Source organism: Cupressus sempervirens, chromosome 8 (genome assembly GCF_028749045.1).
Source record: "Cupressus sempervirens isolate cs-2001-9-10 chromosome 8, ASM2874904v1, whole genome shotgun sequence".
Lineage (NCBI taxonomy): Eukaryota > Viridiplantae > Streptophyta > Pinopsida > Cupressales > Cupressaceae > Cupressus > Cupressus sempervirens.
Window position 1 is genome coordinate 519,289,402 of NC_143125.1, and position 27,991 is coordinate 519,317,392.

The 27,991-nt window shown below is 37.6% G+C and overlaps 1 protein-coding gene across 5 annotated transcripts in view; it reads left to right on the top strand.

Annotated features, from left to right (window-relative positions):
* LOC149543472 (uncharacterized) overlaps positions 1 to 27,991 on the top strand; it is a 76,114-nt gene that overhangs the window by 30,119 nt on the left and 18,004 nt on the right. For all 5 annotated transcript variants that reach the window (XM_089798274.1, XM_089798272.1, XM_089798273.1 and 2 more), the window contains one exon: positions 372 to 512. In XM_089798274.1, the coding sequence (XP_089654400.1) occupies positions 372 to 512 (141 nt within the window). The remainder of the gene's footprint in view (positions 1 to 371; positions 513 to 27,991) is intronic.

The following is a 27,991-nucleotide window of genomic DNA, read 5'->3' on the forward strand; positions in this document are numbered from 1 at the left end:
GTACACATATAGGATAGCTCTGACTACTTTTTTCTAGTTTTTACATCTTTTGCATGTTATGGGGTTTATGCTGTTCTACACACACACATGCAGAGATCTAATCACGAGCTAAGAAGAATCATCAAGCTTGAATGGCCTATAAAATGTAGGAGCATCAAAAGATATTCATTTTACATTGAAATTATTAGTGGTCTTGGTTTTGACATGTTTGACTTTGTTCATTTAAATAATTTGTCAACCATTTTTATTGAATGTGGGAAGCACATTGTTTGAATGAGATATGCAGTCTTGTTTTTGACATACTTGATATCACTCTTTATTTTATTTTAGACTTGAGTTTTTTCTGACAGGTTTTCCTCGTCTATTTGCAGATACATGCATTGGCAGTTAGCCTATCTTATTTTATTTATGACTCCATTTGTTGCTTGTTCGATTCCTCTATCAGTGTTTCAAATTGTGTTCATCATTTGGTCAGTGTATCAGGCCTTGGAGGTGGTGTTATGTATGCAAAGGTATGTACCCTCAGCAGCTTCTCCTGTTTCATGTTTGATTGTGACTATTATAGGTCATCAAAAAGAAGAGAGCGAGAGAGTACAAATGGAGCACTGCATTGAACAAAATAAGTTGTTATTTGTTGAACTAACTAGTAGTTTTCATGCTTCAAGTTTTTTAGTTTTTTTAATTGTATGCTCACCAAATTTGCATTTGAGTATAATCTAATTAGAGGGAACTCTAATTCAGGTGCACTCCATAGAAATTCCTCCAATAAATGGAAGGTTAGCTTTCTTTATTTTCCTTGGCTTTGGATCTTATTCACGCTTATCTTGGAAAATTATGATAAAGATTGTCTTTGGGGGCTGCATGCTTGAGTTTCATGCAATGTCCTTGGCCTCCAGCAAAAACACATGGATTATTGGTGTATGCATGGCCTTGTCCCGACCCAATAGACTTTCTGCTACATGTATTGCCTTTTCATGAGGCAGTCTTCCACTTGCATGCTGCCTTTAACAATATTGAGCGTCCTACACCCAATAAACAACCTAATTGCATACACTATGAATTTATCCATCAGTTTAATGTCCCCTATTGGACCTTCATTAATTTATTTTTATTCTCTATTTGCAGACTAGTTCCATGTACTTTCCCTCTTTTCTCAATTTTTATTTTCTCAGTGTTAATATTCTATATATATATATATAATACACCCAATAAACAACCTAATTGTGAGAAATTAAAATCTCAACCTTAAAATTTCGCTCGGCACATGAAGGTGCTGAGTGACAATTTTGCTTGGCAACCAAAGGGTACCGAGTGACAGGAGGGTGTCGAGTGAGCTCGACACAAGAGGAAGCCGAGTGAACTCGGCAAACAGAGGGCAACTCGGCACAAGTATATGCCAAGTGAGCTCGGTAGCAAGCAATGCCGAGTGAGCTCGGTAGCCACTACAAAGTGGTGCTCGGCAGAAGTGGATGCCGAGTGAGCTCGGTTTAAACTGCAAAGTTATAACTCAGACAAAGACCAGATCGAGTGACGAGACTTACAACGTGAATTTTTCCACCATTAAAACTAGAGAGCCGAATTATGAAGCTTTTAACAATAAACTTGTCAAATGCAATAAATGGAGGAAGAACAATGGATTTTAGTATGCCTGCTTGCTATTCAAATATAGTAAACTATTACAAAATTTGGGAGCATTCGGCTTCAACTAAAAAACCCTAAAATAACCCTAAAATCTTCAAATTGGTAAAACTTCAAACTTCAAACTTTAAACCTACAACTCTAATGGCTACATACAACAATGCCTGGAGCAATCACTGCTTCACAGGACAAATCCAATAAACAATAAACTTACAGAATGACAAGAGAAGAAACATGTGCAACTGCAGGCACGAAACAAACTTCCTTTTGTCTCTGCATTTCGACTTCTTTTTCTTCTTCCTTCTTTGCAAATCTCTGCTCTGGTTTCCTTCTTCTTCAACTCCACTCACTGGTCGAATGAATCAGATCATTCCCTTTTTTGTTTTCTTTTCAAAAAACGTTTCCCCCTCTTTTCCAGATTTGGAAAACTCACCTACCCACATTCATTGTTTCTGACTGTTTTACAGGCCATCAGGTGGTAGGTGGGCATTTGGCTCCAGGGACAATTGTTTGTAGCATTTAATATGTCAACACTCCCCCTTTGTCGCGAGCCAAACAAACAAGGATCACTTCTGATCCAAATCAACTACACCAAGACTCTCTCTTAGGTGTACAAAACTTCCAATGCCTCAAGGCTTGGTAAAAATGTCTGCTAGCTGCTGCTCAGACTTACAAAATTCCATCTTGATATCTCCATTCTCCACTAACTCTCTGATGAAGTGATATCTGATCTCTATATGCTTGCTTCTACCATGGAGGACTGGATTCTTGGACAATGCAATTGATGAGATGTTGTCACAATAAATTGTGGTTCCATCCTCTTGCCTATTATTCAAATCTGTCAAGATCTTCCTTAACCAAATAGTTTGACGTGTTGTTGCATTTGCTGCTATATATTCAGCCTTTGCTGTAGTTTGAACAACAATAGGTTGCTTCTTGGATGCCCATGAAATTGCACCCAATCCCATATGAAACACGTATCCGGAAGTGCTCTTCTTATCATCTAGACTTCTAGCCCAATCACTATCCATGTAACCAACCAACCTGAAATCACTACTTGCAGTATACAAAATTCCAAATTCCTTGGTACCATTCACATACCTTAGGATACTCTTTCCCGCTTGCCAATGAGAATCTTTTGGTATTTCCATAAATCTAGAAATCAGACTTACTGCATGCATTATGTTTGGCTGAGTTGCAATCAAATACATTAAACTTCCAACCATGCTCTTGTATAGTGTTGGATTCACTCTTTTGCTACAATCTTCCTTGCTCAACTTCAGACCTACTGCTGTTGGTGTTGGGGCTGCCTTACTGTTCTGCATTTTGAATCTCTGCAAGATCTGCCTTGCGTATTTTTCTTGAGAGATAAAGATGCCATCATGCATTTGTTTTACTTCTATGCCTAGAAATTATTTCAAGAGACCTAGATCTGTCATTTCAAATTCATTTTTCATGGCCTCTTTGAATTCACCAATTAGGAAATTATCATTTCCGGTGAAAATTAAATCATTAACATACAAGACAACAATCAACACATTACCATTTGCTGCCTTGATGTAAAGATTGGGCTCACCATTGCTTTTGCTAAAGCCATTGCTCATCAAATATGAGTCATCTTGCTGTACCATGCTCGTGGAGCTTGCTTGAGTCCATAAAGAACTCTTTTCAATCTATACACCTTGTTCTCTTCACCTGCAATTTCATAACCAGGTGGCTGCTTCACATAAACTTCTTCCTTTAATACACCATTCAAGAAGGCGAACTTCACATCCATTTGATATACCTTCCATTTGTGCTGGGCTGCAGTTGTTATGATAGCACGGACGGTTTTCATTTTTGCAACTGGGGCATATGTCTCATCGTAATCTCTGCCATACTGTTGCTTGTACCCTTTGACCACTAAACGTGCCTTATGCCTATCTATTTTTCCTTCAGCATTGCACTTGGTCTTATAAACCCATTTCACTCCAATTACTTGTTTATTGGGAGGCAATGTAGTTAACTCCCATGTGTCATTTCTTTCAATAATATCTATTTTCTCACCCATGGCATTACACCATTTCTCTTCATTCACAACTTCCTCAAAATAAATTGGATCACTATGAGAAAATAATGCAAAATTTACACTCTTATCATAGTCTTCATTATACCTTTCACCTTGGTATATCTCCTTTAGACTCTCGGTCTTTCTTGGCAATAGGGAGACGAGAGTGGGATCTGAATTCTCAGTATTGCTGCTGCTACTGTTTTGCATACTAGCTTGGGGTTGTCTTGATGTGCTTGGAGCTGTTGCTCGGCATGTTAAGGGTTGCTTTGTTTGCAATCTATGTTCGCTGCTCCATCTTCTTGCTGATCACTAATGTCATCTTCTTCCTCTTCAATGGTAAGCACTTTACTTGAAGTGCCTGAGGATTCATCTACCGAGCCATCCCATGACTGATTTTCAAGAAACTCCACATCTCTTGAAATGATGATCTTCTTGTTAATTGGATCATACAATCTATAAGTCTTTGATTCTGAGCTATACCCTGTGAATATGTACTTCACACCCTTGTCATCCAACTTTTGCCTTTGTTCCTTAGGCACATGTGCATATGCTACACATCCGAACACTCTCAAGTGCTCAACTATCCATTTATTCCTTGACCAAGCCTCAAGTGGTATATTGTCATGAACTGATTTTGTGGGACACCTATTGATCAAATATACTGCTGTTGCTACAGCTTCTCCCCAATATTCAGTTGGGAGCCCTTTTGCTTTCATCATACTTCTTGCCATTTCGACAATGGTCCTATTCTTTCTCTCAGCCACTCCATTTTGTTGCGGAGTATAGCTCGCTGTCAACTCTTTCTTGATGCCATTCTTTTCTTGGACAACAAATTCAAACTAGCAAAGCCAAGATGTCCATACTTGAGATGCCAAAGCTTGGAGGGGTCTTCAATCACGCTCCTAAGAGCTGATTGCTGGTGTACTGCTGCACATGCATGTTTGGGAGGTGCAGCATTGACTTGAGGAGAGAAACATGTCTCTATCCTCAATGGGAACATCTGGTTCTTTGTCATTTGGACTGCTGCAAGTAATCTATTACTCCCATCTTTCTCGTGAATCCATCAGCACCTTGTATCCATTTTGAATGAGTTGTCCAACACTCATCAAGTTGTGCCTCATACCGGGGGCAAAATACACATTTTGTATTTCCTTCTTCTCACCTTACTTGGTGCGGACCATAATAGATCCTTTGCCCACTATGGGAATGGTTCCATTATTTCCCATTTTAATTTCAGACTTAAAAGCAAAGTTACGAGAATCGGAATCGTATCAAAATCGGCACAGCCGAATTGAATCGTGAATCAGCGATGAATTGACAAATTTGAAAAAACCTTTTAAATGTAGAGATTTTAACAATTTAAAACTTATTTCATGCACCCTTTATTGAATATAATTTAAACACACTATAACATCATCAAATAGAAGTTAAAACTTAACATACATAAACATGGAACATAAAATCCATCACATACGTAACTATGTTATGTACTAAAATGTAAATTGTAGGCTAGCTGAAGTAAATTGAAATCAAATGATCATAATGATTCAAATCATAGAATGTATGTAAGATGAAGATCTATAAGACATCAAATCATAAATGTATGTAAGAATCTAAGATGAAAATCCATGAAAGTTTGAAATGTATGTCTATCAGTGATTCAATATCACTATCAATATCTGTAAACAAAATATAAAAACAATGCTCCAACTCAAGCCTCATCATCATCCTCATCATCATCCTCTGGCTCTGTTGCAGCCTCAGCCTTAGCCTTTGAGTATCCAGTCTGCCTACTAGAAAGGCGTCTAAGGTAGGTCGTAGAGGATTGCCGAGCCATATCCCCTACATGGGCAATGGGCTCACGAACAACGTTGCTAGGGCCTGCATTTGTGCGTGCGTCTACCAATGCCTGAGTGTGCTCTAGCTGCCTCCTCTGCCATGGCCACAGCCTCAGCCTCTATATCCACCTGGTCAACCCATGCGCGGTCTTCCTCAGTGAAGACTGGTTCCACAACCTCTGTGAGCCACTCTAATTCTAGATCAATCTCCTCCAGAATGATTGAGTTAGCGCCCAAAATCTGTCTGATCCTAAGACAAAGGTTGTAATGAACGAAGACAAGATCATTCAACCTTTGCATTGTCAACCTGTTTCTCCTCTTCGAGTGGATGTGCTTGAACATGGACCAACTACGCTCACATCCAGAAGTGCTGTTTGGCTGACTCAGAATACAGATGGCAATTTTTTGAAGTTTTGGAGTTGTGGCCCCAAACATTTGCCACCATCTATCTGAAATAAGGGAAAACAAACACAAAAACAATTAGTCTCATTTACAAATTACAACTTTAAAATTATATAATCAACTTTAAGTTTAGAATTTAGATTCATGAGTATTGAATATATTATTTAATTTTTACTTGGCTGTATTGTTGTTCGAGCATCTATGGCCATCCTGCCAGAGAAAAGTGGCCCCTCTTTATTATTGAACTTGTCTAGCTCAATAATTGTAGCAGCGCTATCGTCATCACTACTCAACCTCTAGATCACTGTATATAAGCCAGTGAGAACCTCCGCATCTGCCTTGAAGTCAGGATGGAAACGAAATGTCGGATTCAAAAAGTAAGTTGCTGTATGGATGGGTTAGTGGAGCTGTTTCTGCCATCTCCTATCAATGATGTTCCAAATAGGGGCATACTTCTCTTGCACTCCTGCATACTGGGCTCTAATGGCCTCCTTGGCCCTATCCATGCCCTCATAAATGTAGCCCATAGAGGGCTTCTCCCCATCAACAGTTCGTAGGAGAGATACAAGGGGCTCAGTGACCTACATATAAAGTAAAACAAAAATTTGAGTCAAAACTTAAATATAAAATAACTTAAAGTAAAACTAAATCATTAAACAATTAGCATAGTACTAAGTAAACGGTAAAATACTAAATGTTAAATTGTAATAAATTTACTTTAAGGATTTCTCTAGCGGGGTTCCAAAAACCATTCTCATCAAATATGCAATCCACCACATCTATCCCTATAGTGGTCGCAGTATAGGAAGATGAAATCTAGTCTTGCCCAACAAACATGCTCCTCAAATCATCCCTTGATGTCAACAAGGACCGCAGGGTGATGAAATTCAAGGCAAACCTCGTGATGCCTGAGCGAGCTAACTCCTTGCCTACTGTATACTTCCTTATTGTGCTAAGGGCAAATGAATGATTATAATAAACTTGCATATGTTTTTTGCCCTTTCCACACATGACTTGACAAACTCAAGTTTGCCAATTTCCTCCAACATGAGGTTAATGCAATGTGCTGCACAAGGGGACCAAAATATGGTAGGGTGCCTCTCTATCAAAAGTTTACCTACAACAATTTTAAGCTAATTAGAAATTCAAATTTCAAATATGTTAGAACTTAGGAAACTTAGAATTAGAAAAAGTTCAAAATTCAAATAAATTTATTTTCAAAATTTGAAAAGTTAAAAGTTTACGTACAGCAACAGAACTTGCTGCATTATCCGTCACCACTTGGATTCACATGTTGTTTCCCTACCTCTGCTATGACTTCCTCAATAGCCTCACATAAGTATGTGGCATTTTTTACATGAGCGGAAGCATCAATGGATTTGATGAACATGGTATATCCTACAAGTAACAAAACAAAAAATTATAATGTTAAATGGATCATTAACAAATTAACATTCAACAAATCAAAATTTACAATTATGTATGTAGGAAAGTAAAATGATCAATCACCTCCACAGGATACAAGAAAATTGAGGAGTGTTCTTCCCCTCCTATCTGTCCAACCATCAGTCATGATGGTGCAACCCTTTTCAATCCACTCCTTTCGGTTCTCCTCGAGCTCAATCCTCATGTCCTCTACCATCTCATACAAGAGGTATCCGCTCAACTCAGCTTCAGTTGGGGCTTTAAACTTTGGACCACAAATAGCAACTGCATCTATCATGTTTTGCCAATAAGGAGCCCTGTCACAAATAAAAATTTAAATGTCAAAGTCTCAAATCATAAAACAAGTAGATATAATTAAAGCTTTATTTTTACTTTTAATTTTAACTTTAAAGAAAACAAAGAAAATAAAATCAATTACCTGGTTGCAACAAATGGAATGTTGCAAAAGTACCAAAATTTGCATATCTTCTTTCTGGCAGCATCATGAATCTCCTTGTTCAAACCCATGCGCTCAAGCGTGGGTTGGGAACCAGGAGTAGTGCGGGGCACAAAGTAACTATCCATTTTGTTTTTTTGCACTCTAGGCCACAATAGGTTGCTGTTGGACTCTGTCTCAGTATAAGACCGACTAGCACTAGCACTAGCACTCGCATGAGCACTAGAACTAGGACGAAAAGGAGGCCTAGAAGAACCCTCTCCAATACAACCTACGGATGCGGAAGTTGATGCAGATGTAAATGCGGCTGCGGATGCAGAAACATGGGAGCCAATACCCCTTAACCCTTCAAGTTGCATTTTCCTATTCACTTTGTCTTGTTCAATTTTTTCTAATGCCACTAAACAAGTGTGTTTTGCCTCAGCAGTTTGTTTAGTGCAAATTGTAACATCATGTCATAGTATAGCAGCAATGTGGTATTTCAATCTATAAATACCTCCAGAAGTTTTTTTTTTTTTACAAGATATACATTTTGTTTGATATTTGGTTCTTCTAGGAAACTCTTCGTTATATTTCCAACAATCATCTTTTTTACCCATTGCAGAAAATGAAAGCAAAGGGTGCTGCGATAAAAAAATTCATGTAAAATATCAAAGTTTGAAACTAATAAAAGCTACAAAACGACAAACCATAGTTTGCAATTTAGTAAAAATAAAGAACATTCAAGATTTAAACTAAGAATATTGAAAACTAAAAAAATTTAACAAAAAATGCATAATACACTAAAAATTTAACAAAAAATGCATAATACACTAACATGCAAAAAAAAAATCAGCACTTACCTCTTGCAAATTAGTTGAGGAGTGTTGATATTGACTCCTTAATGCTCCCAATGCAATTTATGGCCTCCCCAGATGGATTGCTGATTTCTTTGGTGCTCTTCCTTCTTGCTGGTTAGAAACCTATGGTTTTTCTTTTCTCTTCGTCTCTCTCACTTTTCCTCTCTTCTATTCATGCTTAACAATTAGAAGGCCCTTTAGGGTTATAACAAAGAGGAAAGACAAAAAAGAAAGCAATAAAAACAAGTATTTTATTATTATTTCCAACTCAACATGTTAGCTGCCGCGGCCAATTCACGGCGACGATTTTGGCGATTTTTTTCATGAATTGCCTGAATCGGCAATTTACCTGAAAAAATCAGTGCCGGCAATTTCCGATTCAAAAAAAAATCGGCACACATGAATCTTATCGCCAAATCGGCGATTTGGGCGATTCTGGGAACTATGCTTAAAAGTCTTACCAATGAAAGAGAATAGACTTTCATTACCACTCATGTGGTTGCTACATCCGCTGTCCAGGTACCATACCTTAGGGCTTCCTTCTTCACCAATGTTACACATGATGAAGGCTGTGGGATTGTTTGCATTTCCCATGTTCACACCAGCCACATTAGCATTTTGTTTTGACTGATCACCCTGTTTCTTCCAACATTCATTTGCATAATGCCCATACTTATGACAGAAGTAGCATTCAATATTACTCTTATTGGAGTTGTAATTCTTCTTACCTCCTCTAGAGTTGTTTTGAGAGGTGCTTGGTCCCCCATGGTTGTTTGCTCTTCCTAAGCTTTCTGCACCAGCATTCCTTTGACCATTCCTTCCATGACCTCTGCTTCTTGAGGCTCTACCGGAGCCATTTCTACCTCTCCCCCTGCCTCTTGAATTCTCTTGAGCCTTGAAAGATTGCTCTTAGGAAGTAGATGTTGATCTGTTTATCCGGTGCTCATGGGTTTGAACAGTTCCCATCAACTCATCCATGGTCAATGTGGCGAGGTCTTTTGCTTCCTCTATGGTCATCACAAGATTGTCATATTTTTGAGGCAAACTCCTCAGTATCTTCTCTACAATCCTCTGCTCATCATAGTCTTCTCCATTTGACTTAAGCTGGTTTATCAAAGTGGAGATTCGTGAGTTGAACTCTGTAATAGGTTCATTATCCCTCATCTGAAGGTTCTCAAACTCTCTTCTGATCATCTGTAACTTCACTACTCTGACCTTATCAGTCCCCTTGAAGTTCGTCTCAAGGATATCCCATGCTTCCTTTGCATAATTTGCTTCTGCAATCTTAGGAAAAACTGTCTCTGTCATAGCTGTCTCAATAAGACTTAATGCCTTGGCATCCTTTCTCCTTGATTCTTTCAACTGAGTCTTTTGATTGTTGGTGAGGGTAGCATACGGAGTTGGGTCTGTCACATCATTGAACCCATTAATCACAAACTCCTATAAATCATTTGCAACCATTATGGTTTTCATTTTCTTTGCCCATGTATCATAATTTTTTCCATTGAAGGACGATGGCTGCTACCATATCTTTCCTGCATCCCTTGCCATGTGAAATATCCCAGAAAAAAAAAGCCCTAACTCACTGTGGATGTGGGGCCTCAAAGATTTGATAACATGTGAGAAATTAAAATCTCAACCTTAAAATTTCGCTCGGCACAAGAAGGTGCCAAGTGACAGTTTTGCTTGGCAACCAAAGGGTGCCGAGTGAGCTTGGCACAGAAGGAAGCCGAGTGATCAGCAAACAAAGGGCAACTCGACACAATTATATGCCGAGCGAGCTCGGTAGCAAGCAATGCCGAGTGAGCTCGGCAGCCACTACAAAGTGGTGCTCGGCAGAAGTGGATGCTGAGTGAGCTCAATTTAAACTGCAAAGTTATAACCTAGACAAAGACTAGACCAAGTGACCAGACTTACAACGTGGATTTTTCCACTATTAAAACCAGAGAGCCGAAGTATGAAGCTTTTAACAATAAACTTCTCAAATGCAATAAATAGAGGAAGACCAATGGATTTTAGTATGCCTGCTTGCTATTCAAATATAGTAAACTATTACAAAATCTGAGAGCATTCGGCTTCAACCAGAAAACCTTAAAATAACCCTAAAATCTTCAAACTGGTAAAATTTCAAACTTTAAACTTACAACTCTAATGGTTGCATAAAACAATGCCTGGAGCAATCATTGCTTCACATGACAAATCTAATAAACAATAAACTTACAAAATGACAAGAGAAGGAACACGTGCAACTGCAAGCACGAAACAAACTTCCTTCTGTCTTTGCACTTAAACTTGATCTGCTGATCGACTTCTTTTTCTTCTTCCTTCTCTGCAAATTTCTGCTCTGATCTCCTTCTTCAACTCCACTCACTGGTCGAATGAATCAGATCATTCCCTTTTTTGTTTTCTTTTCAAAAAATGTTTCCCCCTCTTTTCCAGATTTGAAAAACTCACCTACTTGCATTCATTGTTTCTGACTGTTCTGCAGGCCGTCAGGTGGTAGGTGGGCATTTGGCTCTAGGGACAACTATCTGCAGCATTTAATATTTCAACACTAATTGCATACACTATGAATTTATCCATCAGTGTAATGTTCCCCAGTGGACCTTCATTAATTTATTTTTATTATCTGTTTGCAGACTAGTTCCATGTACTTTCCCTTTTTTCTCAATTTTTAATTTCTCAATGTAAATATTCTATATATATAATTGTATTCTCGAAAACCATGTCTTTTCATAATTGATAATATCTTGTTAATAATATATATATATATATATATATATATATATATATATATATATATATATATATTTTATCAATAAATGGCCGAAGCCTAGATTAATTATTGTTATTTATTGTAATTAATTATTTTTATGTGTTAAGCGAATTCAAACCCAAGACCTCCCACATGAGAGGCTCACAAGTTACCATTGTGTTGTAGGCTATTGCCTACTTTTTTTAATATTAATATTAATATTATATATAGGGCATAATAGTTTCACTTATATATTATGACTATTAATTTAAATATTTAATTCTCAATATTTTGATATATTATAATATGATTATAACTTTATTATTATTATTATTTAAATATATTTATTTATACCCTATATTGATGGGGATATCACAATAAGGGATATTTGTTTGAGAAAAAAGCAGATGGCAGAATTCTAATGGTAGAGAATTAGATTTTCACTAAACTAGGCTACAAATCCAAAGTAGGAATTTGTTTTTTGATAGAGACAGGTTGAATCATATTCACTCCTTTTTTGGCAGCTCAAAGATCCTAAATCAGCTTTAAACTCGATTTAGCAAATTGAAATTCTTAAATGACAATAAATGGGACATTAAATCCAAGAGATGCTTCAAAAAGAAGATTGAATTTCATTGCCTTTTGAAAATCCATAGAGGGAAATGTCCCCTTCTTGAAATGGGATTTAATCATATATAATAATATAAAAATTAAAACGTTAAAGAATAAAAATTTAAATTTAAATAAAAAAATGTAAATAATTCATAATTAAAATTAAGTTAAGTTTAATGAACAGTCAAAAGGCATGATGTGGAAAGTTGCGTCTCCCTCAAACATGGGATACAAAAGGGAGAAGAGAGCATTTGAAAGTGGGGAGAGAGGAAGAGAAAAGGGAATGATGTGGAAAGTTGCATCTCCCTCAAACATGGGATACAAAAGGGAGAAGAGAGCGTTTGAAAGTGGGGAGAGACAAAGAGAAAAGGGAAGGTGCAAATCAAGAAAAAGTTAATAGAAAGGAAAAAAAGAAATGAGAAGAAAGTAAGGAAGTGACTCAATGTTTTGGTAATGACGAGATATCATTCATACCTGTGGTGGTTGTGCTAATATGGATTTAATATTTCTCCTATATTGCTGTTGAACCTGTTCGATGCTGAACTGTTCTTTCTTTCTATGTTCGTCATGGTTTTGTTGAATGGGACTTTTAATATGCTTTCATGTATGTGTTTATGAAGCAGCTTGCTTATATCTGCCATTAAATTCATGCTTCTTCCATGTTCTTCCTCATTGCAACTATAGCTATTAAAGAAGTTTGATCGGTTTTTTATTTCTATCATTGGCAATTCATTTCTCACTGTGTCCATTCTATCCATAATGGAGGTTCCCGTGTTTTTCTGTATCGATGGCACTAAAGATATAACTACAGTTTTCTGTGACTGTCACTGACCATTCTTATGTTATTTGGAGTGCAAATGTCGTCAGGCTAATGACCACGATTGGTATCCTGGTGTCATGGAATTGAAACACTCATATTGAGTATGTTTGAGGCCTCTCGATGATGATGTTATATGCATTCTGTGTAGTTATTGTGTAAATAATTTGCATACGATAACTTTGTTTCATAAAGGAGCAGTTCATATAGTTTTCATGTCAAAAGTTATATATGTTAATGTTTTGAACCATAATATAATAAATGCAATAATGAGAACTGTTAACATCATAGCCTAAGCAAAAGACACAGATTTACCCCAGGAGAACCCTCCTACTCGAGGGAAAAACCCAGCCACACCTGAAAGATAGATCCTTTTATTAGATCTCAAAAACCAAGTATTCTCTCTTAATGACTTTTCTCTTATAAAAACTATCTCATTCTCACAGACTTCTGAAACAACTGATTACAAACATAAAGAATCACATAGACTGCTCAATGATCACACATGCCGATCGTATACAAATAACTGAGTCTCAGCTCATAGACACTTAGTGTGATTGTTCCAAAACTCACAGCATGCTGAAATATATATATATATATATATATCTTCAGATGCATAGAGACTTGTGTATCCTCGGTGCAGGATAAACATCCAACCCGATGCTGTGATACTTTGAACACCACATCATTCTTCAAAAAACTGCCACAGATATTTTTTGCTCATGAAATAAGCTGCTGAAGATCATTACACTGAATACACTTCAGTGCAATACAAAGGAACAATGTTACAGGAGATCAAAAGGACTACCCATAGCGGTGATGATGCACCTCCTTGTGTGACTCAACAGGCACAAACACGTCTCTCCAATGATTATTTGTTACAATATGTAGACATGAACTTTTGAAAGTCAACTTGAATAAGGGAGGATACACAGAAGCCACACATAAGGCGACACTTACACATGCAATGACTCATGAAATCTCAAAATGCTACGTCAATCAAGGAGGCCTGCTTTAATATAGATGTCATTATGGAGGAAATGAACCAACGACAGTAATATACTTATTCATAGCCTCGTGGCATGGGTATTTCCAGCAATTATCAAAACGAGCCATGAGCTGGAGATAAACATTCTTCAAAGATGCCTTTATGTAACATCAGGTTCTTTTACAACTACAAAATCAGCTGAATTTAATATTCTAATTATCTGATGAGATATATTTAAACTAATACTGAAGTTAATCTAAATTCTAAATCTATTTTAATTATTGAATTTCAAATTCATTCTAACGTTTGAGAATACTGAAATTTAACCCTGATCTAGATTATTGTAAAGAAAAACTGCAATCTAACATACTAAAAAGATTCAATTTATGATACATCTATTTACAGAGTAAGAATATTTCAGTTATATATATTGCATAAAAGAAATAAAGAAACTTAAATAAAACAAAGATACGTACTGATTTACTTGAGAGACTTATCTAATTAATTGACCAAGCTCTGACTTTGGTGAGAGAAGAAGCATTAACGTAGGCTTAACCTCCCAACCGCGGACCTTTTTACTTATCCCCACAAGTTCTAAATAAATACAATGGCCCTCCCTACCCTGAGGTCAGGCTTGGGATATTCATCGATCCAGTCATCGGAGTACTTAGGTGGGTTGAGGTCCCAACAGCTATTCGATTGAATAGCTGAAGTATCAGGACAACAACGCGATCATTTTGTTGTGGCATGTTTGCCCTTTTATTGCCCTGGCCAGGGATTTCAGAGGTGGGTTTTTATAATCCGATCTCCACAGCTCAGCTTGACAATTAATTATCAAAGTGGAATTACATGAGCTTTTCAGATTATTTTGTATATTATCAATTACTGATGTCTTTCTTGTTTTTCTTTTTGTCAGATTCATCTACACCTCACACCATCAACAGATCTTTTGATCGGTGATTCCTCGGTGCCTGAATCTATTACATCTTATACTTTTTCATAAGATTATGACTCTGCGTGCTCAGAATTTCTTTGGTATTCAGAGTTGATCATTATTACTGATTTTGGTTGATTGGGATAGAACATTTCATGACACAATTCTACAGATTTATGACACGGTTTGACAATGGTATAGTTTTACAATAAAAAACATGGTTGAATGAAGTGGTAAGAACAAACAAAATAAGATGAGAACAAAAGTCTTACTACTTCCTTTATCGACACCATCATAAGCATCAACTACTTTTATTATTAATCATAGGCACAAGCTCTGTTGGCATTTTCTAATATGATGAGCACATGGTAACAGCAAGACCCTATTCAGTGCACACAACTCTTACATTTAATATCAACCCGACCCATAAATGACAAAGAAAAACCTGAGTGAAAGAAGTTAAAAAGATTTATCATATCCTTACTTGGCTACGGATTTCAATGTGCCCTGCTTTGTAAACTCTTCAAATTACCCGCAAATTCCACTGCTCAGTGATATACAAGTATGATTTCGTTTTTGCTCAGCAGTATGATATCGCGCTAGGCAGAATTAAAGTTGCAGGTGATAACGTCTTTCAGAATAGACGATGATTCTTAACAGGGGTTAAATGTATATGCCGAATAAGAATTCTAGTCGGATAGAACAGGATTCAAAGCAAAAAAAAAAGACAAACTCGGGTTGCAGAATATAGAGGCTTTGAGACTATGGCGGAATCATAAATAGACGGAAATTGTTGTTACTGTCCGAAAACGACAAAGACCACATATAAATTGATATTGAACAGCTTTACAACTTCTGCCGTTACAAGACTATAATGCGATTTGAATTTCCATTGATTGGAAATATGAATCGTTGGAACAAAGGTGGAAAAAGTTTTATTAATATAATTTAATGTTATATTATTATTTTGGTTAAGTTATAATTAAGTATATACAAGGTGACATTATTGTATTATAGATCTAATATAATAGTGCCACTTTGCAAATATTTAATTGTGATTTTAATCAAAATAATGATATATTATTAAATGATATTACTATTTAACAAATAAAGGTAAGAATTTTCTTATTTAGTTTTTAAAATCTTATATTATTTTTAGCTCATGTAACTTCCCACTTTGAAATTTGTTGTCAAGCTTTAACAATCTTGCCATGGCGACTTTTGATCAAACCTGATATTCCTGATAACTAGGTCATATGATCATTCCATTTCCGTATGACCTCATTTCGTAATGCTTCCCCTCCTTCTCGAGTCTTTATCCTGCAACCTTCAAAACAATCATTCTCGCCAAAAATATCAATTTCATAATTCATAATTTGTTAAATAATATCATTAGGAATTTCGTCATAAATAATAACTGACTGAACAACGGCTAAAAAAAAATATTTTCATGATCACAACGGCTAGAAACTATATTCACTTCACATGAACACAACGGCTAAAAACTATATATTCATTTAGTTCTTTAAATCGATGCAACGCCTTAAGATAACTGCTTCAATTTCGCATGAACATGAATAAATAAAACAACGGCTATAACTACCATGATGGAACAACGACTAACTTCACTTGAACTTGAAAATTTATTCTGGTTCAAAGGCTATTTTTAACTAAGAGAAATTAGGGCAAAAATTGGGATGTAACATACCCACCCCCTTAGGTTTTTCATCGTCCACGATGAAATAGCATCAAAGAAAACTAATAAATAAAATTAAAATTAAGAGGAATATTCAGTTCCCAGTTTTTGAAAATAGATAAGGGTATCTTTGAAAGATATCATGATAGTCTTCCCACGTAGCATTATCCTCTGAATACTGGTCCCATTGAACCTTGCATTGAGTTACTTCTCGATTTCGTAAGCGCAGCTTACGCACCTCGAGTATTCTGGTTGGCTTTACCTCTACCACCCCTGGCTCTCGTACCTGCAACAGCTTCCAATCAATCATGTGTTCATGATGACTAACAAACTTTTTAAGGTAGGACACATGGAAGACGTTATGCATCCTGGCAAGGGCTGGAGGTAAAGCAATCTTGTAGGCTACTGGGTTAACTACCTCCAAAACCTCAAAGGGTCCCACATATTTGGGGGCCAATTTAGCATTTTTGCCGAATTTAATAGTACTTTTTTGGGGCTTAATTGTTAATAACACCTTGTCCCCTACAGTAAATTCTCTGGGTGTTCTTTTCGCATTAGCATAACTTTTTTGCCTATCATTAGCTTCCTTTAATCTCTGGTGGATTTGAAGTACTTGTTCTTCCATTTCTAGAAGCATTTCCGGGCCAACTATAACTCTGTCTTCTAATCGATTCTAGCTTACTGGGGTTTTGCACTTACGGCCATACAAGGCTTCAAAAGGTGCCATTTTAATCGAAGACTGATAGAGTTATTCTATGCAAATTCAACCAGAGGCAGATACGTTTCCCATTGATACTGTCGATCCATGCAATAAACCCTTAGAAGATCCTCTGATACCTGATTAACTCGCTCTGTTTGATCATCTGTCTCAGGATGATACGCTGAACTTATATTCAATTTAGTGCCCAAGGCTGAGAATAATGTCTGCCAGAATCTGGAAGTTATTCTTGTATCACGATCTGAAATAATTTTCTCTGGTACCCCATGTAATCTGGAAATTTCTTTTATGAATTTATGGGCTATCTCAGATGCTCCATCGGTTAAATTTCCTGGAATAAAATGTGCTACCTTAGTCAATCTATCAACCACGACCAAAATAGTATTATGTCGATTCCGAGTCATAGGCAACCCTTGTACAAAGTCCATGGATATTACTTTCCATTTCCATTTAGGTACTTCATTTGGATGTAACAGTCTTGTTGGGTATCTATGTTCCGCTTTCACCTTTTGACACTCTAAGCAACTTGCTACAAACTCAATTATCTCTTTTTTCATTCCCTTCCAATAGTATGAAGGTTTTATATCTAATAACATTTTCGTGACTCCTGTGTGTCCTGAATATGGAGCTGAATGATACTAGCCTAGAATTAATCTACGTAACTCAAATTGATTGGGCACATAAATCCTGTGGCGATATCTCAACAGTCCATCCTCCTCTAAATTAAAATCTGAATATTTGGGGTCCTGTGGATCTCTAATAAGTGCCAAATTGATTTCTGCATAAAAATCATCATTCTGCAAATGCTGTAAAATCTGATCTCTCAATTGAAATTTTACCATAGTCATTGCTGAAATGTGTCTCCTTCGACTTAAGGCATCGGCAACCTTGTTTTCCTTTCCCTTAATGTAGCTTATGTCAAATTCATAATCTGCTAAGAACTCTAACCATCTCCTTTGTCTAGCATTCAAATTTTGCTGAGTAAAAATATATTTTAAGCTTTGATGATCAGATCAAAGTTCAAAGGGTTTTCCAATTAGATAATGCCTCCACATTTGTAAAGCGTGGACTATGGCTGCTAATTCCAGATCGTGTGGTGCATAGTTTTGTTCATAATTCTTCAATTTTCTAGACTCATAGGCAATGACTTGTCCCTCTTGCATTAACACACCCCCTAATCCTTCACCTGAAGCATCAGTGATTACCATGAATGGTTTCTGTGGATCGGGTACTCTTAAAATAGGTGCAGTAGTCAATTTTTCCTTCAGAAACTCGAAAGCTGATTGACATTTTCTGTCCAAATAAATTTCTTTCCCTTTCTTTGAAGTGTTGTGATTGGATAAGCTATTCTTGAAAAGTCTTTGACAAATTTCCTGTAAAATCCAGCTAACCCCATAAAACTCCTGACTTCAGACACGTTTTTGGGTATTGGCCATTTTTTGATCGCTTTAATCTTAGATGGATCTACTGCTATGCCTTGTGCTGAAATTATATGTCCTAGATATTGAATTTCCTTCTGGTAGAAAGCACACTTTGATAATTTCCCATATAATTTATGTTCTCTAAGTCTCTGTAGTACTATCTCTAAATGCTTTTGATGTTCTTCTTCATTTCTAGAATAAATAAGAATATCATCAATGAATACCAACACAAATTTAAACAATCATGAAATATATTGTTCATTAAATTCATGAAAGCTGCAGGGGCATTAGTTAATCCAAACGGTAAGACTGTAAACTCATAATGTCCATATCTGGTCCTGAAGGCAGTTTTATGTATGTCTGCTTCCTTAATTCGCAGCTGATGATATCCTGATCTCAGATCGATTTTCGAAAACACAGTCACACCCTTCATTTGATCAAATAGATCATCTATCCTGGGTAACAGATATCGATTTTTGATGGTGACCTTATTAAGCATCCGATAATCTATACATAGCCTCATGGTTCCATCCTTCTTTCTTATGAATAACACAGGGGCTCCCCATGGTGAGACACTGGGTCGAATCATTTTCTTATCCAACATATCCTGCAATTGAATCTGTAATTCCATAAGTTCTGTGGTGGTCATCTTGTACGGGGCTTTGGATATAGGTTCTGCTCCGGGTACTAAATCTATGGAGAAGTCAAATATCCGGGAAGGGGGTAATCCAGGAAGTTCCTCAGGAAATACATCTTGATAGTTCTTTAGATAGGGATATTTTTCTTCAAATGATTCCTTTAATTTTTGTTTAATTTCCCCATCTTCATAAATATAGTCATCTCCGAGTGTAGTTTCCCTTAAATCTTCAACTTTTACTGCGAATATCTCACAACCTTTTCCTCCATACCTCTTAAGCTGCATTGCTGAAATCTGCTGGGCTCTTATTTTATGTTTGACCCCTGAAATACTTGTAGGCCTGCCTCGGTCATCCACACAACTTACTATTTTGGCAAGACAATGTACCTTACTTTTGTGCTCGTTGAGCCAATTTATTCCTATAATAATGTCATAAGATCCTAAGGGTGCTACGTATAAATTTAGTTCTGTAGAGAAGTTTGGAAAGTCAACCTGGGCTTCGAACAAACATTGCTCTACCTTAGCCCTTGTCTGGTTTGTATATTCGACTGTCCACGATTTTGCCATAAAGCCAAATCTTTTTGAAAATTTACTTAATAATTTAGGTGAAATAAAATATTCTGTTGCTCCAGTATCAATAAGAATAGTTATGGGGTTACCATAAATCTTACCCGGTGTTTCAATGAGGCCTATTTGTTGCTTTGCCTGTTGATTATCCAGGGCTGCATGAATTCTTTGTTGAAAAACCTATTATTGCTATGGCAAGGATGGGCGTTGTTGCTGATTGAGGTCAGGGCTTTGTCTTTTAAAATGATTTCCTTTACAAATGAAACAACCTCCTGGTGGTCCTCTTTTTTCATTGTTCCTATCATTTTTGTTTATATGAACATTTCCTTGATTATCTCTGGTTCCACTGCTTCTATTATCAGGTTTGTTATTCTTAAAGTCCTTAAACTGTTTCCTTGGTGGTCCAGATTCAGCAGCTTTTGAATTCCAATTGGTTTTTCTCTTGCTGTCCCTAATAGAATCATCCTTTTTGACTTTATGCTTTTGACGAACAGCTTTTTCCAAGGCTTCTTCCATGGTTCGTGGTGCTAAAACATCTACGGCTCCCCCTATTCTATTATTCAATCCCATGATAAACTTTCTTACTTTTAGATTGGTATCCTGCTGGTAAGGGGATACGTACTTAAGTAATCTGGTAAATTTCTCCCAATATTTATGAACTGTCATTTCCCCCTATTTCAGATTCTGAAACTCCATGGGTTTTTGGTCATAGAAGGTTTGAGGTAGCCACCATGTTCTAAATATGTTGACGAACTTTTCCCAAGTTATGTCGGTAGATCTAATGTTCAATTCTACCTTAGTGTTTCCCCACCAAGTTGCTGCTTCCCTAGTGAATTGGTATATACCCCAAACAGCCTTAGAAGTCTCTGAAAAATTCCGAATCTCAAAGTATTGTTCCATCTCCGTCAGCCATGCCTCGGCTTCTTCCCCAGATTCAGTACCACAGAATTTTGGAGTTTTAATTTTCTTAATATCAGCTGATAAATCAGCTACAATCTCCTTTTTCTTCTGTTTATCAGTTTGCTTAGGGGAGGGAGTCCTATTATGTTCCGAGACTTCAGTCTCAACTCTGGGTGTCTTGCATTTCCCCGCGTTGTTGCCCCCAAAGTAACAAGAATCGGAATCGGATCGGAATCGGCAAGGCCGAATCAAATCGTGAATCGGCCATGAATCGGAATCGAATCGGCCATGAATCGGAAAATTAAAAAAACCCTTGAAATTTAGTAACTTATTTCATAAACCCTTTATTGCTGATTCGATTCACCGATTCACAAAAAATCGTTTGGCTTGAATCGAATCGCCAAATCGCGTGAATCGCATGAATCGCCGTGATTCTTGGAACTATGGTTGCCCCATTTGGGCTGCCATCTCACTCATTCTTTTATCCATTGCTTCTAGTTTTAATTGTGTTTCTTGAAGAATTTGAAGTAATAATTCGTTAGAGGTTTGTTGATTCTCTCGGACTATTTCTCGGTTTTCCACATCCTCCTTGTTATTCATGTTGTATTTTTAGGAGTTGCACTTGTTAGTTTACACAATTAAGTTTAAAGTTTAGCTTTTGTTGCTCAAAAGTTTAATCCCCATTGTTTGCCAAGATATTTATTTATTTTATTTTATTGCACATCTATGCAAATCTTTAATTACAAATCATATCCATTGTTCGACAAAGCAAATTTTGCAAAAATTATATCTTATTGCTCGACAAAGCATAATTGCAAAAACATATCTATTGCTCGACAAAGCAAATTTTTGTTTCTTAACATTGCTTAACAAAGCAAAAATCTTATTTAACATTGCTCGACAAAGCAATCCTTTATTACAAAAATTCCTCTAATGAGGTTACCTACATTCATAGAATAGGTTTATTTTTGTTTTGCAACTTCTGGCTTAATTTGGTACATGTCCCGTACCATCCAAGATTTATGAAAATGAAGAAGGGGATTGTTCTGCTGAGCGTTCCAAATCTAAATCAATTTGTTCCTGTACGCTGCTTTCTTGGCCGGGGTCCATGATACAATGTTTCATCATCTCGAGGCTCAGAGCAGCTAGAATAGTCATACTTAGTCATATTTTTAATGAGGTAAGGAAATATAGGATGTCGGGTTTTCTTGCGGGGTGTTCTACGTACTAACATCCTGTATTTGTATTCATATTTATTAGATTTCATGGACGTGATGAGCCCCAAGTTCAGTGTTGAACCCAGCGCTCTGATACCATATGTAACATCAGGTTTTTTTACAACTACAAAATCAGCTGAATTTAATATTCTAATTATTTGATGAGATAAATCTAAACTAATATTGAAGTTAATCTAAATTCTAAATCTATTTTGATTACTGAATTTCAAATTCATTCTAACGTTTGAGAATACTGAAATTTAACCCTGATCTAGATTATTGTAAAGAAAAACTGCAATCTAACATACTAAAAAGATTCAATTTATGATACATCTATTTACAGAGAAAGAATATTTCAGTTATATATATTGCATAAAAGAAATAAAGAAACTTAAATAAAACAAAGATACGTACTGATTTACTTGAGAGACTTATCCAATTAATTGACCAAGCTCTGACTTTGGTGAGAGAAGAAGCATTAATGTAGGCTTAACCTCCCAACCGCGGACCTTTTTACTTATCCCCACAAGTTCTAAATAAATAGAACGACCCTCCCTACCCTGAGGTCAGGCTTGGGATGTTTATCGATCCAGTTATCGGAGTACTCAGGTGGGTTGAGGTCCCAACAGCTATTCGATTGAATAGCTGAAGTATCAGGACAACAACGCAATAATTTTGTTGTGGCATGTTTGGCCTTTTATCGCCCTGGCCAGGGATTTCAGAGGTGGGTTTTTATAACCCGATCTCCACCGCTCAGCTTGACAATTAATTATCAAAGTGGAATTACATGAGCTTTTCAGATTATTTTGTATATTATCAATTACTGATGTCTTTCTTGTTTTTCTTTTTGTCAGATTCGTCTACACCTCACACCATCAACAAATCTTTTGATCGGTGATTTCTCGGTGCCTGAATCTGTTACATCTTATACTTTTTCATAAGATTATGACTCTGCATGCTCAAAATTTCTTTGGTATTCAGAGTTGATCATTATTACTAATTTTGGTTGATTGGGACAGAATATTTCATGACACAAATTCTACAGATTTATGACACGGTTTGACAATGGTATAGTTTTACAATAAAAACCATGGTTGAATGAAGTGGTAAGAACAAACAAAATAAGATGAGAACAAAAGTCTTACTACTTCCTTTATCGACACCGTCATAAGCATCAACTACTTTTATTATTAATCATAGGTACAAGCTCTGTTGGCATTTTCTAATATGATGAGCACATGGTAACAGCAGGACCCTATTCAGTGCACACAACTCTTACATTTAATGTCAACCCGTCGTAGAAATGACAAAGAAAAACATGAGTGAAAGAAGTTAAAAAGATTTATCATATCCTTACTTGGCTACGGATTTCAATGTGCCCTGCTTTGTAAACTCTTCAAATTACCCGCAAATTCCACTGCTCAGTGATACGCAAGTATGATTTCGTTTTTGCTTAGCAGTACGATATCGCGCTAGGCAGAATTAAAGTTGCAGGTGATAACGTCTTTCAGAATAGACGATGATTCTTAACAGGGGTTAAATGTATATGCCAAATAAGAATTCTAGTCGGATAGAACAGGATTCAAAGCAAAAAAATAAAGACAAACTCAGGTTGCAAAATATAGAGGCTTTGAGGCTATGGCGGAATCATAAACAGACGGAAATTGTTGTTATTGTCCGAAAACGACAAAGACCACATATAAATTGATATTGAACGGCTTTACAACTTCTGCCGTTACAAGACTATAATGCTATTTGAATTTCCATCGATTGGAAATATGAATCGTTGGAACAAAGGTGGAAAAAGTTTTATTAATATAATTTTTTTTTCCGCAAAAAGAGGGGTAAAAATTTATTAAGACAGAAAGGAATACAACAAGGAGAGCTCAACAAGGAGCTCGATCCTGAGCAACAAGATCATCAAATTCTTGCACCATCTCAAAGGACAATTGCCTCCTATCCCTAATATTCCAACCCGGATCATGACTAGAAGCCCATTTGGCTAAACAATCAGCAGTTCTATTCCATTCACGAGGAATATACGTGAACCTAATGAACTGAAAAGAGGAAGAGAAGAAAAGAATCTGCTTAACAACAGTGGCCAGCTGCCAACTAACATCCTCAAGCTCTTGCGAAGAAAGCATGTTCACCACCACCTGGGAATCAGACTCACAAATAATCTTACTCCATCCCCGCAAGCAACACTGTTCCACAGCATATAAAATAGCCCGAGCTTCCATGAGATTGTTAGTATAATCACCCTTATGAACTGAGAAGAAAAATTTAACATCCCCAGAACTACAACAAGCCACTCCGCCAATACTAGCCGAACCAGGATTCCCACGGGAAGAACCATCAGTGTTAATTTTCAGAACTCCACAGGGAGGAGGAGTCCAGTGCCCATCCCGGTTAACCCGACCCTTCCTCTGATGGTGAAGCTACCTGGACATAGAAGGAAACCTATGAGCTGCAACCCCATCCTGCAGATGAAAATTGAGGCGATTACAGATAGCAAGATCAACCGGATCCATACCCCCATTAAGCTCACACTTCACAAGAATAGTTTCCTGAAGAGAATGTGATATTTTCCACCAAAGATGCAAAACACCAAGCCGAACATCTTGGAATATGCGACGATTCCTCTCCAACCAGATATGCCAAAGCATGAAAGATGGGCCAGCAATCCAAGCAGCATGGAGAGAAGAAGACTTGGAGGGAGCACTGCCCAAGCGGGCCCAGAACTCAGGCAAAGAGGAAGCATGCCGACAAGAGCAACCCCAAGCGCTCCACCAAAGGTGCCATATCTGAGTAGAATAGGAGCAATGGAAGAATAGATGGGAGACAGACTCCTCTCCATTACCACACAAAACACAATAAGAGGGGCCCTGAAATCCACGTTTACAAAGATTATCCCAGGTAAGACAACGGTTGTGAGCCACTAGCCACATGAAAAAATTGCACTTGGACCAAGAAACTTTATTCCAAACTTGCTTCCACCAAGGGACCTCAGCATCCCCAAATAATTGTCTAGTTATCTCCTGATACCCAGCAGAGACATGATATTTACCAGACAAGGTACCGCCCCAAGCCAAAACATCTGGACCAAGCAAAGAAGAACACTCTCTAGAGGCCAGAATTTGAGAAAGCTCCTGACGATCCATGTCTGTACCTCCAGGAGGCCAATCAGAAGAATGCTTCCATCTGTAACCAACAACAGGTCCCAATTGATAAGGAGTCTTGTAATGAGCCACTTTATCCCATCCAGCGGCAAGAAAAGAGTCACAAAGAGGCTGAAGATGAGGGTATATGGATAAAATGGAAGGGAATCCATCCCAAGCATCAGACCAAAACAAAGCCTGAGAACCTCCTTTACATATCCAGAACAGACCCCTCTTTACCAACATCGCACCTGTCTTCAAAGTATGCCAAACCATTGAGCCACGACCTTCAAGAGGAAGTGCAGAAACAGAGCAAGGATCAGCACCATGAAAATATTTATGAGTGATAATACGAGCCCAAAGTTGATGTTGTCCAGAGCACCGTCGCCAATAAAGTTTAGTAGCCAAAGCTTGACTACTCAATAGAGCAGATTGAAGACCAAGACCACCCTCCTTTTTAGGCCTACAAACAGTTGCCCAATTAACCAAGCTCCATTTAGTACTACACAAATTACCACTCCAAAGGAATTGTCGAGAAAGAGCATCAAACTCCTTGAGAAAGTAAATAGGTGCAGCGTGAACCATGCTTCTATAAGTAGGGAGAGCTTGGATAACAGCTTGAAGAAGAGTAACCCGGGCAGCAGTAGAAAGCCATCTATGAGTCCAATGATTTACTTTATCCTGAAGCTTGGTAATCAAATTTTGCCAGAAGAGACGTGGCTACCTGGAAACAGCAATAGGAATGCCAAGATAAGTCAAAGGAAGTGAACCTATCTGAAACCGTAGGATACCAACAATCCTATGCTGAATAGAATCAGGAGTGTTAAAAAAGTAAATGAAAGATTTGTGCTCATTAACTTTCTGGCCTGAAGCTGCCAAATAAACGTCCAAAGCATGTCGAAAGGCTTCAGCTTCCTTGATCCTAGCAAGACCGGCAAGAGCAGAATCATCAACAAATTGAAGATGGGAAAGAGAAGGTAAGCCATTACCCCACCGCCAGCCTTGAATAGAATTCTGGGACACCTGATGCTTAATGAATCTGCCCAAGCCTTTAGCCATGATGATGAATAGATATGGGGAGAGAGGGTCACCCTGGCGGAGGCCTCTAGAAGCACCAAATAGTTGAGAAGGTTGACCATTAATAAGAACAGAAAAAGAGGCAGAAATAACACAACTCATAATCCAACTCACCCAATCAGAGCTAAATCCAAAAGAAAGAAGAATACTCCTTAGGAAGCTCCATTTAACTCTATCATAGGCCTTAGCCATATCCAGCTTAACAAACATGGCTTTCTCCCTTGAAGTAGCCATAGAGTGAATAGCCTCAGTAGCAATAACCACCCCATCCAAAATTTGTCTGCCAGCAACAAAACCACCTTGTTCTTCTGAGATAATAATGGGAAGCCACCTTTTCAGTCTCTCAGCAATCAACTTAGTAATAACTTTGTAAACCACATTACATAAGGCAATTGGTCTAAAAAACTCCAATTGATTAGCACCCTCTCTCTTAGGAATAAGAGTCAAGAATGTAGAGTTCAAAGCTCGAAGCATCTGCTTGCTAGCATAGGATTCTTTAACCACCTCCAACAAATCATGATTAATGATGTCCCAAAATTCCTGAAAGAATTCAACTGGAAAGCCATCAGGACCAGGAGCCTTCCCCTTAGGCATGCCAAAGACCACCTCCTCCAGCTCTTCCAAAGAGATAGGACGCATGAGATAATCATTCATTTCCTGAGTGATAAGGGAAGGAATACAGGACAAAATAATATTTTCTTCATTATCAGCAGGAGGAGAGTCCTCAGAGAAGAGGGTAGAAAAGTACGAAATAGCCTCCTGGAACAAAGTTGGCAAGGAATTCAGTTGGATACCTTGAGAATTAACCAAAGAAGAGATAGTGCTCTGATTCCGGCGAGATTGCACTGTTTTATGGAAAAAGGCAGTGTTTCGATCACCTTCCTGGAGCCAATCAACTCTAGCCTTTTGCTTCCAAAAAATTTCCTCTTGAAGTTCCCATTCTTCTAGAGCTCTAGAAGCAAGGGATTCAGCCTTGCCAAGATCCTCTGAGAAACCTCGATCTCTAATCTCCCTTGTGATGACATCAAGATCTTCTTGAGCAAGCCTCTTCATAAAGTGAAGGTTCCCAAAGCATTCCCTATTCCATATCTTGAGCTGCCTTTTAACATATTGAAGCCTTTTAGAAAATGAGAACATTGCAGTACCATATGCAGGAGCGCCATCTTTCCACCAACAAAAAACAAAATCATGAAGAGAGGAGTCACGAAGCCACATCAACTGGAACTTAAAAGGAGGATGCTTCGGAACATAAGCCCCTATAGCGGAAAATTTGATTGGCCAATGATCTGAACCCCTCCAATCAAGGATTTCTGAAGAGATAGTAAGGGTGCCACTAACCCAGAAGCAAGAAACAAGAAATCTATCCAGACGTTCTGAGATAGCAGCAACACCAGTCCTGTGATTATTCCAGGTATAGAGACCATTAGAAGGCTTAACATCAGAGAGATGCAAAAGAGATATGTGTTGCCGAAGAAGAGGAGAAGAAGGCCCCAATCTAGCCAAACCACCATGCTTCTCCTCCAGACTTAAAACTGAATTGAAGTCCCCTGCTAACACCCAAGGATGATAAGGATGACAATTTCTAACATAGTGAATATGTTCCCAAAGTTCCTCCTTTCCCACAAGATCAACAGGTGCATACACATTAGTAACCATGATTACCTCTCCTGAGTCTAGAGCAGAAGCTACCATAGAGAGAGCTGAGCGAGAAGACATCCAGCCAAGAGGAGAAATTTTTTGAGGATCCCAAAATATAGCTAAACCACCAGCACTGCCTGTTGCCCCAACACACTGGCATTGGCCACGAGACCAAATACTAGAGGCATGTTGGACCATAGACTCCAC